The following is a 17062-nucleotide window of genomic DNA, read 5'->3' as shown; positions in this document are numbered from 1 at the left end:
GTGCCATGGGCTCCCCAGTGTCTCCCATTGTAGCCAACCTTTACATGGAGGAAGTGGAAAGTAAAGCTCTTGGTTCTTTCAAAGGGATGGCACCTAGCCACTGGTACAGATATGTAGATGACACCTGGGTCAAAATCAAAACCCAAGAAGTAGAAGCCTTCACTCGTCACATCAACTCAGTGGATAAATACATACGTTTTACCAGGGAGGACACCAGAGATAACAAGTTACCATTCCTGGACTGTGCGGTGCTTATCGAGGAAGATGGAAGCCTCAACATTGAAGTTTACCGGAAGCCCACACACACAGACCAGTATCTCCTCTTTGACTCCCACCACCCTCTGGAACACAAACTTGGGGTGATCAGGACCATACAACACCGTGCGGAAAGTGTTCCCTCTAAGGCAGAAGGGAAGCATAAGGAACACACACACATTAAGAAAGCCCTCAAAACATGTGGTTACCCCAACTGGGCCTTCATCAAATCAGCTAAGATGCACAGGAATGAAGGCCAAACACAAACTACAGAGAATAGGAAGGACAAGAGGAACGACATTGTCATCCCATATGTGTCAGGCTTGTCAGAGAAACTCAGAAGAATTTTCTCCAAGCATGACATCCCAGTATACTTCAAACCAAGTCACACCCTAAGACAAAAACTGGTTCATCCCAAGGACAAACCTGCCAAACACAAGATCAGCGATGTAGTGTATGCTGTTCAGTGCAGTGAAGAGTGCTCGGACCTCTACATTGGTGAAACCAAACAGCCTCTTCACAAACGAATGGCACAACATAGAAGAGCCACCTCGACAGGACAAGACTCAGCTGTACATCTGCATCTGAAGGAAAAAGGGCACTCTTTTGAGGATGCCAATGTTCACATTTTGGACAGGGAAAACAGATGGTTTGAAAGAGGAGTGAAAGAAGCATCTATGTCCACTGTGAACAACCATCATTGAACAGAGGAGGTGGATTACGTCACCAACTTTCCCCCGCTTACAGTGCTGTCCTGAGCTCCCTTCCCAGACGTCTCAACCCCCATTCACACCTTTGTTCCAGTGACCTCAATAGGCCACAGGAAACAATGGAGCGGAGTCCTAAGTTGGTTTCAACTGAAACCACTGATTAAATATGACCCACGCCCCCTTCACACCTGGGCACATGTGTTCAAGCACATGATCAATAGAGGGTCATAACCACCTCCAGGGGACTACGCCCACAGGGGTTTAAATACCTGGGTCTCTCCACCATTTGGTTGAGAACTGAAGAAGCCTTTCGGATGAGAGGTGAAACGTCTTCAAGAAACAAAAAGAAGTCCAGTCGCCTTTTTCAAGCTCCAGAGAGAGACATGTTTCCTTTTCCTCTGTGATTCAGCTCTAGAGTTTTTCCCAGATTCCTGAACTTTTGTTTTCAGATGCATAATTTAAAACAAAGAATTTATTTAAGCTTTTGCTTTATTTAACAGCTGACCGAGGGACGTGTCCCTCTTTATTGTTTATTTTTACCACAACCTTGATATTTGTCCGCTGGACACCCTTAACTTTGTTTTACTGGTTTCTTTAGGTTTTCATCCCTTTTTTTTCACTGCAGTATCAGCCCACTTGTTCCCCAATACACACTCAGATACACACTCACACACATACAAACACGGAGGCCTCCTCATTCACACTTTTAGTTGCAACTTTTACTAACCAATTTATTTGCCAATTTATTTGTCTCTATTTATTCACACAACACTTTTGCTACAATTTTTATTTTCTGCCAAGATATACCATGAAAGATCACCTGAAATATTGGTTATGTTCAATTCTATCTAAAACAGCCATGAGTCTATTCTACAAGCAAGTCTTTATTTTAAGTCTAATCTGATTACAATGCAATACAATACAATTTTTTTAATTTTAGTGATTTCAGCACGCCACCACAACGGTGCGACCCGAGCTATTCGTCTTTAATCTGGTTACTCGAGCCACCGGTTAGGGCCCGGACATTTAGATTAGTTCTATTAATGTCTTAGTGACTCAAAAAATCAACAATACTCTTTAGACTCGGCTGCACAAACGTCACTACTTGTCATCTTTCATGTATAAAAGCCAATTCTCACTCACCATTCTTCATGCTGTGGATTACAGGAGTTATCTCTATCCAATAGAAAATTTTCCAACCACACACTTTTTGGTTTTAATAAATAAATACATTTGATCAATAGCCTAATGCTATAGGGCAGTTTTACGCTCCCAGTATCTCTCACAATCCTTTTTTCACTCATTTCAACTCTTATCACTTCACTTATTTTGTTTCTTTTACTCATTTATTTATTTTAACATCCATCCCCTTTTTGTTTTTTCTGACACTTTAATATTTCCAAGCTTTGAACAGTTTAACAGATCCTCTAAAATTTGTTCTCTCGTGACCTTACCTCCTCCTCACTCAAAAAATTTTAACATCCAATTTTGCAGAATTTGTTTATTTAAAAACAACAGGTTCCTGCTTACCTTTTTATGAGGCCTCCTGTGAGTGTTTTGAGGAGTTAAAGTCCCAAGGTGAGTCCTGGAGAAAATATTCCCCTTTGTCCTCTTTTGCCAGTCATCCTCCGTCATTACCTGTTATCAGTCCTTGATCACGTCAGGGTCACATTTTACAGGTAAACAGGTTTTTTATGAAGGAAGACACCTGAAACACTTTAATTAAAAAAGTAAGACATTTAATATATTAAAGAATCAGAAAAATACACACATGCATGTGGGGACTCAGAAGAAACAGGCCTGTGTGTGCACTCTCTGAGCCCGTGTTCCTGTCTATCCATAACATTTTTATACTGACAGCCTCCTCTTATCTAAACATAAACAATCTCTGGGCGCTACGAGTTGACCTTTGTCATTCAGTCTTGCTCAAGCTGGTTTTTCATGACTCAGATTCCTCTCGTGGAGCCTGTACGTCTCCTCTCCTGGTGCTTTAATTATACATCCTTGTGGCCGGTCCTCAAGATAAGATGCACAGAAACAGAGAAGTTAGTCTAGAACTTTCTGATCTGTTGCTCTCTTTCTAATGTATTATTTAATTTTTTATTATTTGGTTGATCCACTGTTTATTAATTAATTTACTGGAGTTTACCTTTAAACATTTGTTCTTTATTCACTGAGTAAAAAATAATCCCTAACAATAGCTTATTGTTATACTACATGATTTCACTCTTCTGAGGCCATTTTGAAGCCCTTAAAGTCTGTTTTTAGGAAAACACTGAAAGTTTTTAACAAAAAGTCTTTACAGTATTACAGTATTATTGTAATATCATAACTAAGTACATCATTTTGGATTTTGATAGTTATCAGATTTTTATGGATGCTTACCTTATTTTTAAAGTTTTAAATGGACTTGCTCCTCCTCTTCTAATGTATTTTATAAGCAAAAAAACAAACAAACAAGTAATACAGTAAACACAAGAGCACCAGAGGGAATTGTAATGTACGGTGGTGCAGGACTAAATTTGGCCAAATGGTGGTGTCCATTAGAGGCATGCACTTGTGGAACACACTGCCAGCTTATATCAGGAACTGTGGCACCTACTCTAGTTTCAAAAACTCTTTAAAACATTGGTTGAAGACTAAGCAGAGGTGCACTCATATGTAGATTACTTTATCTATTTTGTTAGGATGTCCTATCTTTATTGTAACTTTTGGTTATTTGTGTTATGTATTGCATAGGTGGTGTTTGTATTATTTTCTGCTTTTTTGTTGAATGTTTCTTGTCCTTACCTGCTGTAGGACAATGGATGAAAACTAGCTTTTGTGCTAGTTCTGGCATATTTACATGGATGCCTATTGCTGACATGTTTATTAATATGCATTGTCCTAATTGAAAGAAAGAAAGAAGTTCCTGGCTCACAGTCTCTGCTCTAATCCATCCCAAAGGTGTTCTGTCAGGCTGAGGTCAGGACTCTGTGCAGGCCAGTCAAACTGGTTCATCCATGTCTTTATGGAGCTGCTTTGTGCACTGGTGTGCAGTCATGTTGGAACAGGAAGGGGCCATCCCCAAACTGTTCCACAGAGTTGGAGCATCAAATTGTCCCAAATGTCTTGGTATGCTGAAGCATTAAGAGTTCCTTTCACTGGAACTAAGGGGCCGAGCCCAAAACACCCCCACACCATAACCCCCCCCCTCCACCAAACTTGGCACAATGCAGTCAGACAAGTACCGTTCCCCTGGCAACCACCAAACCCAGACTCCTCCCTCAGATTGGCAGATGGAGAAGTGTGATTCATCCCTCCAGAGAACACGTCTCCACTGCTCTAGAGTCCAGTGGCGGCGTGCTTTACACCATGGAAACCCATCTCATGAAGCTCTCTACACACTGTTCTTGAGCTGATCTGAAGGCCACATGAAGGTTGGAGGTCTGTAGTGATTGGCTCTGCAGAAAGTTGGTGACCTCTGTGCACTATGACCCTCAGCATCGTCTGACCCCACTCTGTGATTTTACGTGGCCTACCACTTCATGGCTGAGTTGCTGTCGTTCTCAATCGCTTCCACTTTGTTATAATCCCACTAACAGCTGACTGTGGAACATTTAGCAGTGAGGAAATTTCAGGACTGGACTTGTTGCACAGGTATCATCCTATCACGGTACCACACTGGAATTCACTGAGCTCCTGAAAGCGACCCATTCTGTCACTAATGATTGTAGAAGCAGTCTGCATGCCTAGGTGCTTGGTTTATACACCTGTGGAAGTGACTGCAACACCTGAACTAAGTGATTTGGATGGTGAGTGAATAATTTTGGTAATATAGTGTATGTGGCAAAGGAGGCCACAAACTGTTCAGCAGCTGAAATTCTTTATCAAGCATGAATGGAAGTACATCTCAATTTCAGAACTGTGGGAATTGGTTTCCTGAGTTCATAAACACAAAGAAAAATGTGCTGCAACACAGTGGTGAACAGCTGCCCCCACCCCATCCCCTGGCAACTTTAATGACGTGTGTTTCTGTCATCTTTTCACTATTTTAATTGAATTTGTGAAATGAAATAATGTAAAAATGGTATCATGTACTGACACAGTTGTAAGTTCAGATTTTGAGTTTACAGAAGCCTACAGTGGGGTGGCTGTAGCTCAGTAGGTAGAGCAGGTCACCTACTGATCGGAAGGTCAGGGGTTCGATTCCTGGCTACTCCAGGCTACATGCCAATGTATCCTTGGGCAAGATACTTAACCCCAAGTTGCTCTCCGACCGTTCCGTCGGAGTGTGAATGTGTGTGAATGTTATATAATTAAAAAGCACTTAGCTTAGTTAACATGGAAGTGCTTGTATGAATGGGTGTGCATGGGTAAATGTAAAAAACATGTTGTATAAGCGCTTTGAGTGCTCTGACTGAGTAGAAAAGCGCTATATAAGAACTAGTCCATTTACCATTTTACAGTGCAGATGTGCAGACTGTAAGCACAATAATAATTTGAATTTGTGTCACCAGTTTGCTATGATGATGATCTGACTGATGGCCTTTTCCGAACATTGTGCCGACTCTGCAGCAACTTTCCACGTATCTGCACTATCTTCATCTCCATGGAGAAAAGGTATGTTGAGAACATTTATTAGTATGCCTGAGCACATTTGGCCTTTGGAATGATTGTTTCTTATGCTATAATGATTTGTCAAGATCAAGAAGTTTATAGTTTTATATACTGCAAAAACACAGTGAGCACTGAAATTCTTACTTCACAAGTTCCCTTCACACAAGTAAAATAGCTTATTGGAGGTCAGGAGGTAGAGCAGGTCACCTACTAATTGGAGCGTTGGTGGTTTGATCCCTGGCTGCTCCAGTCTGTGTGCCAAAGTATCCTTGGGTAGGATACTGAACCCTGAGTTGCTCTCTGATGTGTTCATCGGAGTGTGAATGTTAGCTAGAAAGCACTTAGGTGTAGAAAGAAATGCTTGTATGAAGTTTTATTATAAAACCAGTCCAGTTACCATTAGAGTGAGTGAAGAGCTCCATGCAGCCTCTGCCTCCAAGTTGGTTGGGTTGGTGTTGGGATGTTGACGCGACCATAGAACTCACTCAGCTCGTCTGGTAGTGCATTGTGGCTGAGTGTGACCCTGCTGTTCCTCTGCTTAAAGTCAGTGATGTGTTGCAAGCCCGGCCACATGCATGGGGAATCAGAGTTGTTGTAGTATCCCTCCAGCTTCAGTCTGTACTGCCTCTTGGCTTCCCTGATGGATCTATGTAGGTCATATCTGGCCTTTCTCAGAGAAGATAACATCAAAAAAGACTCCTTTGAGCCAGGAGGGTTACAGGACTGTGTTGCAGCGTCATTGAATGTATGGACACAGGAGCAACTATGCTGTATTGGTCTGGTGATACGAACTTTGATTGCTAGGACATGCATGAAGACTTCATCCAGCTGTAAGAACCTTGTATAAATATGATTTTTTTTAAAAAATGGAAATCTGGCTCCTATCTGAAGGTGGTGTGGATGGTGTAGGACACCGATTGCATTAATATGCGTCTTTAATTTAGTACTGAAACAGGGTGAATATGAACGTGTGTGTATATCTGTACATGTCTGTTTGTATTACTAGCTTTGACGTAGTTTTTGCTTCTTTCTTTGTTCTTGGTGTGCTAATAAAAATTTTATAATCATCATCTTTATTTCTATAGCACCTTTCAAAAACAAAAATGGGGCTTTAACATGGGATGGGGCCTGATCATTGGTGGATGAGGAAACAAGCAGCAGCATAACCTTCCAGTTAGTGGTTGTCATAGGAAGAGAATGAGCAAAGCCCTGACCCTAACTACACTTCCACACTTAAATGGGTGTGTGATCTTGGTCAAGCAGCCCAAAAGGCAGATTGAAGCAATCACACTCACTACAGGCTGTTTGTCATGTGAGTGTAGCAGTGAAGTTGATTTTGGCTGACTTAACTGTAGTTGGCAATCTTTACTGTTCAGTTTCAGTGGGTAGCATGGACACACATTTCCTAAAAGTACCACATTAGTTTTTGGTGTGTGGAAGGACAGCCAGAGCTAACTGCCCCACAGTCAATTCCCCACACTGCACACTGAGCTGATCTTCTGTGTGCGGTCAGTTCCTTAAAGTTTGTCAAGCTTCCTGGGCATTTCTGGACCTTGGTCTGTGGTTTTTAGATTGGTCCCTTGACACATGAGCACTGGCAGTGCTGGGTGGTTCTTCACAAGTGTGTCAAATGCAGCCTTTAAACTTTTATGGTAGGAAACACGTTCCAGGAGGCAAATCTAGTGAGTAAAGCAGGCAGTGAGCAAAGATTGTGTAGGAGTGGCCAATAAAACTTAATCTTTCAGTAACACATTCCAGCATAATGCGTTACTGTAATCACATTACATTTTTCAGTAATGCAGTAATGTAAGGTGTTACTGTGCTAAATTCAGTAATGTCATCATTTGCATTACAAATGTTATCTACACAAAAAACATCTGACTTTTTTGTCCCCGTGCTACAAAACAGCTGATTTCAGTTTGTCTGCAGGGAGGAGGAAAATGGTGGCGTGGTCTACAGCTTTTGAGCAGTGGCGATATGGACATGGCTTTTATTTTACTACACAAAAGAACAAGAGTGAAAGGATGTAATGCAAACTGCATCCAGGACAGAAACAAGAACATTATACTGCTAACACAATTTCAGCATGCTAACACAAAGCTAACAAAGAGCCCAGAGTGATGAACTTTAACAGGCAATAAAGACAGTGATGAGCAGCCAGGTTTGCAGCATTGTAAGCTTCATTTCTACCTGTGTGTGTTTCTATAGTAGAATCACTGTGAAGTCTCTTTGGACTGGTTTTTATTTCTGCTTTGTGATCATACAGAAACGCCCAAAGAAAGATTGTATGGTGTGTCCTCTTAAGATAGGGTTGTTGTAACTTTAAGTTTAGTTGGACTTTGAAGGACATTTAAGTTGAATATTTCCACATGATGCATTTTTACAGTCAATTGAGTATTTCATATTATTTGATTTAATTTGCACAAGTGAGCAGTTATTAGTTAACATTTCTTCATTAATGTATGTTGCTATTTTGACACTGCCGTTTGAACCCAGTATGGACAGAAGTTGCAATGGCATTACCCAAGATGCATTTCATATCCCAGAATGCACTACTTTGTTGTAGTTACGTGAATGGAGATGTACCAGTGTACCGTGAGTTTTTCTGCAAAGTAAAGGTGGCTGTTTTCTTACACAGACTCTGTGACCATTTAATTGTTGGCTAGACAGATTAAATACAACAAGTGTTAAGTGTTGGCATGTGGAACTATACCCTCAGGTTTATATCATGAACTAATAATCATATGCCAGTACGTTTCTGATCATGTGATGGAGTAACATGAAAGTATGTAGCAATTAGGGAATGTAGCAAATTATTCAATTCGGGGAGTAATTAAGTAACATACTGTACTGCTTTTAAGAAAAGTAATAGGTAATGTGTAATACACGTGCCTTTTTTGAGTAATGGCCCCGACACTGTCTGTGACACATTTGCTGTGCCTGTTTCTCATGAACTAGAATGGGTTTTCCACTAATCAAAAGAATGATGCTTATAGTTCCGACTCCTCCAGTCAATGTGTGAAAGTGTCTCTGAGCAAGTTGCTGAACCCCAAATTGCATCAGTGTGACTGTGTGTGTGACCAGGTTTGTTTCCATTAAAACTGTCTCATTTGATGACACTTGGTAAATGGCCTGGTGCTTTTCTACTCAGTGTGAGCCTTACAAAGTGTTATTTACAAGATGGCGCCGGTGAGGTCAGCAGCCGTCGTACCTGCTCCTACGCTTTGTTTGTATATATTAGGTTTAGCTCTAATTTTGGACTTTATAATTCCGCCTGCTCTGTGTCATATCACGTATGACAGACAGACTCTTTTTAATATCAGAATACAGCACTCTGGCTGTATTCTGACACCTTTTTCTCCCGACCCGACTTGGCCTCGGGAGATCCAGCGTTTCCAGTGGGCCAGCTCAAACAAAGGAGGGCGCAGAGCACCCAGGTCACGGACAAGGCCCCGAGGGAAAAGAGCCGGCGTAAGAGAGAGGCTGAGGCGCAGAGCGCACCAAACGCCACTGCCGAGCATCCTGTTGGCTAATGTCCAGTCACTGGATAACAAGCTGGACGAACTCAGGGCCAGGATACAGTTTCAGAGGGACATAAGGGACTGCAACATCATCTGTCTCACGGAGACATGGCTGACCCCCCTCATACCGGACCACGCCGTACAGCCGTCGGAGTTCTTCAGTGTTCATCGCACGGACAGAACGAGTGAGTCTGGAAAATCAAGAGGAGGAGGTGTGTGCCTAATGATTAATAACAACTGGTGTGACAGTAGGAATGTTGTCCTTCTGAAACAATCATGTTCACCTAACCTGGAGCTCCTAACCCTGAAATGCCGTCCCCACTACCTGCCCCGCGAGTTCACTTCGGTCATCTTCAGCGCCGTCTATATTCCACCTCAGGCGGACACAAACACTGCACTATCCGAGCTACATGAGGCTATTTCCACCTATCAGGCTAACCAGCGTGATGCGGCTCTCATCGTAGCCGGGGACTTTAACAGTGCAAACTTGAAAAGCTGATACCGGAATTGATTCAACACATCGACTGCCCCACCAGAGGAGAGAGGACCCTAGACCACTGCTATTCTCCATTCAAAGATGGCTACAAAGCAAAGCCTCTTCCGCCTTTTGGGAAGTCTGACCACACCTCTGTGCTTCTCATGCCGAAATACAAACAACGGCTCAGGCAGGAACCCCCTGCTGTGAGAGAAGTGACACGGTGGTCTGATCAAACAGAGGCCGCTCTGCAGGGTGCGTTGGATTTAACCGACTGGGACATGTTTCGCAGCAGCGCGGGCGGAGATATCGAGGAGTTTATTGGGATTTATTGGGAAAGTTGTTGAAGACACTTCACTTAGGAGGACCATCAGGACTTTTCCCAACCAGAAGCCGTGGGTGGATAAATCTGTCCGCGACACCCTGAGGTCCCGCACCGTTGCCTACAACTCCGGCCTCGCCTCTGGGAACATGGAGGACTACAAGGTTGCATCATACAACGTCCGCAGAGCGGTGAAAGAGGCAAAACATCGCTACGGCCGCAGACTGGAACAGCAACTACAACAGTCTGACTCCAGGGGACTGTGGCAGGGACTACGCACCATCACGGACTACAAAGCACCACACACACACCCGGTGAGTGCCGACGCTTCTCTGGCTGATGAACTCAACATCTTCTTTGCGCGCTTTGAGTCGGGAAGCCGACAGCCCGCTGCGCTCCCGGCCGGAGGGGCGGAGACACTCACTGTGACGGAGCGCGACGTGAGGAGGGCGTTTAGACGTGTAAACACCAGGAAAGCGGCTGGACCAGACGGTATTAGTGGACGTGTCCTTAAGACCTGCGCTGACCAGCTGGCACCCGTGTTTACAGTGATATTCAACCTCTCACTGAAACTGTGTGTGATTCCCACCTGCTTTAAAAAGTCCATCATAGTCCCTGTCCCAAAGAAACCACACCCCAGCAGCCCCAATGACTTCAGGCCCATAGCACTCACCTCTGTGGTGATGAAGTGTTTTGAGAGACTCATCAAGACATTCATCACCTCCTCACTGCCCACCACCCTCGACCCACTACAGTTTGCATACCGGCCAGACAGATCCACAGATGACGCCATATCCTTCCTCCTCCACAAGACCCTTTCACACATAGACACTGGTAAGGGGAACTATGTGAGAGTGCTGTTTGTAGATTACAGCTCAGCATTCAACACCATAGTTCCCTCCAGGCTGGTCTCTAAGCTGCTGGACCTGGGCCTGGGCCCATCCCTGTGCAGGTGGGTTCACAGCTTCCTGACCAGCAGACCACAGGTGGTACGAGTGGGTCACCTCACCTCATCCTCCCTCACCCTCAACACTGGATCCCCCCAAGGCTGTGTGCTCAGCCCTCTGCTGTACTCACTGTACACCCATGACTGCGAGGCCACGTCAGAGTCCAACGTCATCATCAAGTTTGCTGACGACACTGCTGTTGTGGGACTAATCTCTCACAATGAGGAGACAGCCTACAGGAGAGAGGTCTCCCGCCTGGAGAACTGGTGCCAGGAGAACCACCTCCTGCTCAACGTCAGCAAAACGAAGGAACTGATCGTGGACTTCAGCAGGAAGCAGCAGAGGGACTACCATCCACTTGTCATCAGTGGTGCTGAGGTGGAAAGAGTGGACACTTTCAAATACCTGGGAGTGACCATCTCACAGGACCTGTCCTGGACTCATCACATAAACATCACTGTGAAGAAGGCCAGACAGCGTCTCTACCTCCTCAGGCGGCTGAGAGACTTCAAGCTCCCACTCAAGGTGCTCAGGAACTTTTACACCTGCACCATCGAGAGCATCATGCGTGGGAGCATCACCACCTGGATGGGAAACTGCACCAAGCAGGACTTCATGGCCCTAAAAAGGGTGGTTCGTTCAGCTGAACGGACCATCAGAACCACCCTCCCCAACCTGCAGGACATTTACACCAAGCAGTGCAGGCTGAGGGCCATGAAGATCCTAAAACAGCCCAGCCACCCCGGACACTCTCTCTTCTCCCTGCTCCCATCAGGCCGGCGTTACCGCTGCCTGAGGACTAAGACTGAAAGGTTGAAGAAGAGTTTTTACCCACAAGCCATCCGTCTGCTCAACTCTGAGCCCTAACTGGACCATTATTGCACAATGTAAATATTATAATTTAAAAAGTGTGTATAGTGTATAGTATATAGAGTATAGTGTATAGTGTGAATTACTTTTTTTTATTTTTATTCTTCTTATTTATATGTGTGTGTATATATGGTTGCAGGTACAAAATACATTTCACTGTGCATTGTACTGTGTATAACTGTGCATGTGACAAATAAACACTATCTTATCTTATCTCACTACAAACCTCATTTGCATCATGCATACAACTGCTTTTTTTCTATACCTAAGCACTTCATCTAACTTTCACATACTCACACTCCACTGCATGCATCTTGGGGTTCAGTATCTTGCCCTTTGACATGTAGGTTGGAGGAGCCAGAGGATTGAACCACTGAATTTTCTGATGATAGCAGGTGACCTGCTCTATCTTCTGAGCCACAACCACCCCTACTTGTACTTTTTGGTTCCAAGGTTACTAAGTTATAATGTTTCTCTCTGTACCTGGATGTCTTTTAAGGATGAACTTCACCCTGCGACACATGGATGTTTCCTGTGAAGCCTATGATCATTTCATCCACTGTATGTGCCAACTTCAGGAGATGGTGGATGGACGCTGTCGTTTCAGAGTGGAACAGCTCCCTTCTAACTTTGGACAGTTTCTTTTATATGAACGCGTTGAGCAATTGGTAAGTGAAACATTTGCCATTTCTAACACCTTTTTTTTTTCAGTTTTTTTTTTCAATTGTTTAATTTCTGACAAATTTAAACCTTGTTTATAGTTTACAGTGTTTATAGTACCTTACTGTAAATGTATTTCATTGCATATCAGAGTTGCTTTTGATATTGTAGCACATGGTGGTAACATACTTCAGTGCTAATGTTCTGGAGACATTATTGCTAGTGTCATGCTGCTGCATAATATGCTAATATTGCATTTACAACAAGATAGTGTTAATAATCAAACTGAATGGTACTGCTTGATCATGATATATCATGGTAAACCAATTTTAAGTTTATACTGAATATAAGACACTGTTGTGATCTGTTATACGTATACGTGTGTGTGTGTGTGTGTGTGTGTGTATGTGTATGTGTATACACACACGCACACACACACACGCACACACAAAAGTATAGAAGAAGTACCCTCTGTAAGTCTACTAGAAGATGCAAATGCTGAAATACTGAAACCAAACAGCTGTATACCACGGCAGCAGTGATCCTCAAGATGCTTAGCTAGTAATGCTAGTAATGCTCAGTGGCTAGTGATCTAAGAGTAGACCCTGAACAGTCCCCAGTATCCATCGCAGTGACAGACATCCAGGAAAGAGTCTCTCACATACGTGTACTGTACATGAAGAGCTGGACAGCACCAGGCCCTGATATGATTCACACCAACTGGCTAAAGAAGCTAACTGCACTCCATGAGCGCCTGGCAGCAAAAATGAACCGACTAGAGGCTAAGACAAACCCAGAATGGCTGACTGAAGGGCGAACGATTGTGATCCCCAAGGACCCCCCAGAAGGGACCACTCCCATCCAACTACTGGCCAATAACCTGCCTCAGTACCACATGGAAGCTCCTGTCAGGCATCCTAGCAGCTAAGATGAGCAGGCACGTGGCACAATACATGAGCGAGGCCCAGAAGGGAATTGGCAGAGATACCAGGGGAGCAAAACACCAGCTACTGGTAGATAGAGCAGTCAGTCAAGACTGTAAGACCAGACTGACCAAACAGTGCACCACCTGGATTGACTACAAGAAAGCCTATGACTCGATGCTGCACACATGGATCCTGGCATGCCTAGAACTATATGAGATCAACAGGACCCTCAGAGCCTTCATCAAGAACTCAACGGGAATGTGGAGAACAACACTAGACGTCAACTTCAAGCCAATTGCACAAGTCAACATCAAGTATGGGATTTACCAAGGAGATGCTCTGTCCCCACTGCTGTTCTGCATAGGCCTGAATCCCCTCAGCCAGATCAACAAGACTGGCTACAGATACCAACTGTCGAATGGAGCTAACATCAGCCACCTCCTGTAGATGGATGACATGAAGATATTGATTCACTGATCCACACCACTAGGATCTACATCAGGGGTGTCAAGATGCATATAATTATTGTTATTTAATCCTTTCATTTCCATGCAGCAAACAAACATGAAGTAACCAAACGTAGAGCAGAAAGCTCTGAATTTCCAACTGAAACTTATAACATCCAGAAACTATAATATGCTACTGTGTACTTCTGATAACAAAGCAACAGGTGAGCTACTGACACTGATGTGAAGAGCACACAGGTACACAGGGCAGGTGTGGCTCCAGAGCAGAGGAAGACGTGTGTCAAAGGTCATGTAGGTGGAGTCTGGATCTCAGCAGTTCTTGTTGAAGTTCAGAACAGAGAAAATCTGCTCACACAAACATGTGGAGCCAAACAAGCTGAACATTTTCTTTGTTCGTCTCTGCAAATTTGATGTGATCCAGCTGCTGGTTGTGCTAAAAAGTGATTATTAGCTTATAGGCCAACAACTCATGTACACCAGCTAAAATACAACAAAGCTTTTTTTTTTTTCTTTTTTTATCAAATACCAAAATTCACTTGAAACAACTCCTCAGTGGTTACGACATTGGTAAAAAGGCGACAGAGAGAGATGTTTTTCTCAGCTGTCACACTGAAGCTCAGTCAGCTCCTGCTGCAGGTGCAGCTGCAGGTGAGGTGGAGCATCATCAGGGTCAAACAGCAACACGTCCTTTTCAATAGCTGCAAAATCACAAAAATGGTCATTGAACTCACCAGAGAGGGATGTGATAACTGCTGTATACCGCTTCCTTTGCACACCTGTACTGACAACCGTGACCTCCCACAGAGCTGGAAGCAGGTGGTGCAGGGCTCCTTTGTGACAAGAGTCTGTGGAAAAGTTGCAGCTTTGTTTGCAGTGAGGTCTAGGGGATGGGGGAATGTCTCCTCAGTGCTGAAGTGAAGCCCAGATGTACGAAGGGAGCGCTGTATGTACACAAAACAGGGCATCAGTGAAGGATTTCAGCTTTCCTGGCTGTCTCAAAGAGTCAATTAATTTCTCACTAGCCGCTTTCTGGAAAAAAACAAGATGCCAGGGGTTCTGAAAAGTCACTAAGTAGGTACCACTGTGTGTCACCTCTGACCCCCACCCAAGCCACAGTATTGCACAGCTTGGGCTGTGATTGGCTAATCATTCAATCTTCTTCTTTTTGAGGTTTTGAAGCAGTTGGCAGACATCTGTTACACAACACTGCCTCCATGAGTTAAAAGGAGGAACTGAATGCCAAGTTGTATTCAGTGCTTGTGCTGGTAAGCTAAAAATAACAAATTTATGGACAAGATGTGCAGGCCATATAAAATCTGAGCTCAGGCCATATTTGGCCCATAGGCCATAATGTGGACATCCCTGATCTACACCAGTGACATTGGAATGTCATTCAGACTGGAGAAGTATAGTCGGAGGTAACAAAGAGAGGGAAGGTAGTCAGAACTGAGAGGATTGCACTACCGGAAGGCACCTTTTTCCACCGACGGGGTTCCGGTGCCGGTGCTACTATTTGAACTGTTCAGCGTTTTTTCCACCGCGAACGCACTCCGTACTCGGCCAAAAAATGGGTTCAACTTGGGCCCCGCAAGCTAGCTGGGCTCGAACCAAGAATGTGTGATGAAAGCGGCAGAAGGGCGTGACTCTGCCATCTCAACGTAAAGTTTTTTACCGCTATTTCACTGCATGGTGTGTATTACAGCGATGCGATTTTCACGGCTGTGAATTAGGTTGGGCTCTAAAGCTGAACTTGCTGCTTTGTATCAGTTCATATCACAGATAAAAGGACACAAAGTGCGTACTTGTTGTTAGGTTCAGACCACCGTTAAATAAAGAAAGACACAGAAACCCGTAGTGATCTTTTTACCTGCAGGGAGAGTCTCCGTCAGCCACCACTCGTGTGTGTGTCTCAGAGAGAGTCTGACTTCCTTCTTCCTGCCGGCTCTTTTATTTTAGCATCATGTGAGTGTGTGGGGGTGTGTGTATGTGTGTGTGACGTCAGAAAACAGGCGTTACCTGCTTTCTTCACCTGGAGGGTTTGGGTATGTGCAAGTATGTTTTGTCCTTACAATCCGATTGTCATGTGCATGTTTATGATGAACACTTCCAACACATTGTGATATACAGAAAAACAGTTAAACGCTTATCTATTCTTTCACTTGTCGTCTTGCTCTAATTGCTGTCTGTGTTTATCTCTGTGCTGCACACAGATGCTGCAGTAGTTTGGTTTGGACCGTAAAGAAAGGGGAGCGTGTTCTCCCACATTTATGCACTTCAGCTTCTGTGTTCAGATGAGGACCCGCCCACACTCATACGTAAAGGAGCAGTTCACAGAAACATGGTGGACATGCTCCCATAACAGAGAATAACAGAGCTAAGATCCTGTGGGACTTCCAGATACAGACAGAAAAACTTGTGATGGCTAATCAACCGGACATCATAGTGATGGACAAACAGAGGAAGAAAGCCATACTGATAGATCTAGAAATAGCAAGTGATAGCAAGATCAAGAAGAAAGAAGACGAGAAGCTCAATAAATACCAAGGGCTCAGAGAAGAGCTTGAGAGGATGTGGAAGATGAAGGTAACAGTGGTCCTCGTGGTCCTCGTGGTAATCGGAACACTCGGGGCAGTGACGCCCAATCTGGGAGAATGGCTTCAGCAGATTCCAGGAACAACATCCAAGATCTCTGTCCAGAACAGCACAGTTCCAAACTTGGAGGACAAAGACCACCCACGCTTTTGTGATATATTTACCACAAATATGATTTCTTTCCCAAAAGGCTGCTGCATTCGCCTTCTCTTCCAGATCAGTGAGCACTGGGTCCCATGGACTACAGTGGATTCCAAACAAATTCAGAAAAACATCTCAAGGATACTTAACACAACATACAATCAAGAGAATGAATGAGACAGTTCTAATTTGCAGTCAGTAAATTTTACAATGCAAAAATATGTTCTCTTTGTCAGTATGGATTATTGGGCGTATATCAAGAGAAAAGGTTCTGTGGCTGAACAATCCAACACAGTTTAGATGGATTAGATGTAAAGGATGAGTTTCCTCAAATGGAATAAGTTGTTTATTTGTGTATTATACATTTTTGCAGGAGCTCTGGAAGGTGACTGCGACTCCACTTCTTTTTGAGCAAACCAGATCTGACACTGAACCATTTTCATCTTGACCTTGTACTTGCATCAAAGCAGAGTGAACACTGTATTCTCCAAATATTTTACTTAAATTATGCTTCATGTTTGTTGAAGTTGAAGTTTTAATCTGTGACATATATAACTGATAACAATGAAATTCAGTA

General features: G+C 43.7%; 1 protein-coding gene across 2 annotated transcripts in view; it reads left to right on the top strand.

The window, feature by feature from the left end:
* mettl22 (methyltransferase 22, Kin17 lysine) overlaps positions 1-17062 on the top strand; it is a 61451-nt gene extending 44389 nt beyond the window's left edge. Inside the window, exons 10-12 of one of the 2 annotated variants that reach the window (XM_030725552.1) lie at positions 5465-5567; positions 12199-12367; positions 16859-17062. In XM_030725552.1, the coding sequence (XP_030581412.1) occupies positions 5465-5567; positions 12199-12367; positions 16859-16933 (347 nt within the window). In that variant the 3' untranslated portion in view covers positions 16934-17062. Of the gene's footprint in view, positions 1-5464; positions 5568-12198; positions 12368-15962; positions 16092-16858 lie in introns of those variants that run through there. The other variant, XM_030725553.1, reaches the window with a different exon arrangement.

The sequence above is a fragment of the Archocentrus centrarchus genome, unplaced genomic scaffold, assembly GCF_007364275.1.
Source record: "Archocentrus centrarchus isolate MPI-CPG fArcCen1 unplaced genomic scaffold, fArcCen1 scaffold_58_ctg1, whole genome shotgun sequence".
NCBI classification, from domain to species: domain Eukaryota; kingdom Metazoa; phylum Chordata; class Actinopteri; order Cichliformes; family Cichlidae; genus Archocentrus; species Archocentrus centrarchus.
The sequence above is the reverse complement of the archived record's forward strand: the minus strand, read 5'-3'. Positions and strand labels throughout refer to the sequence as shown.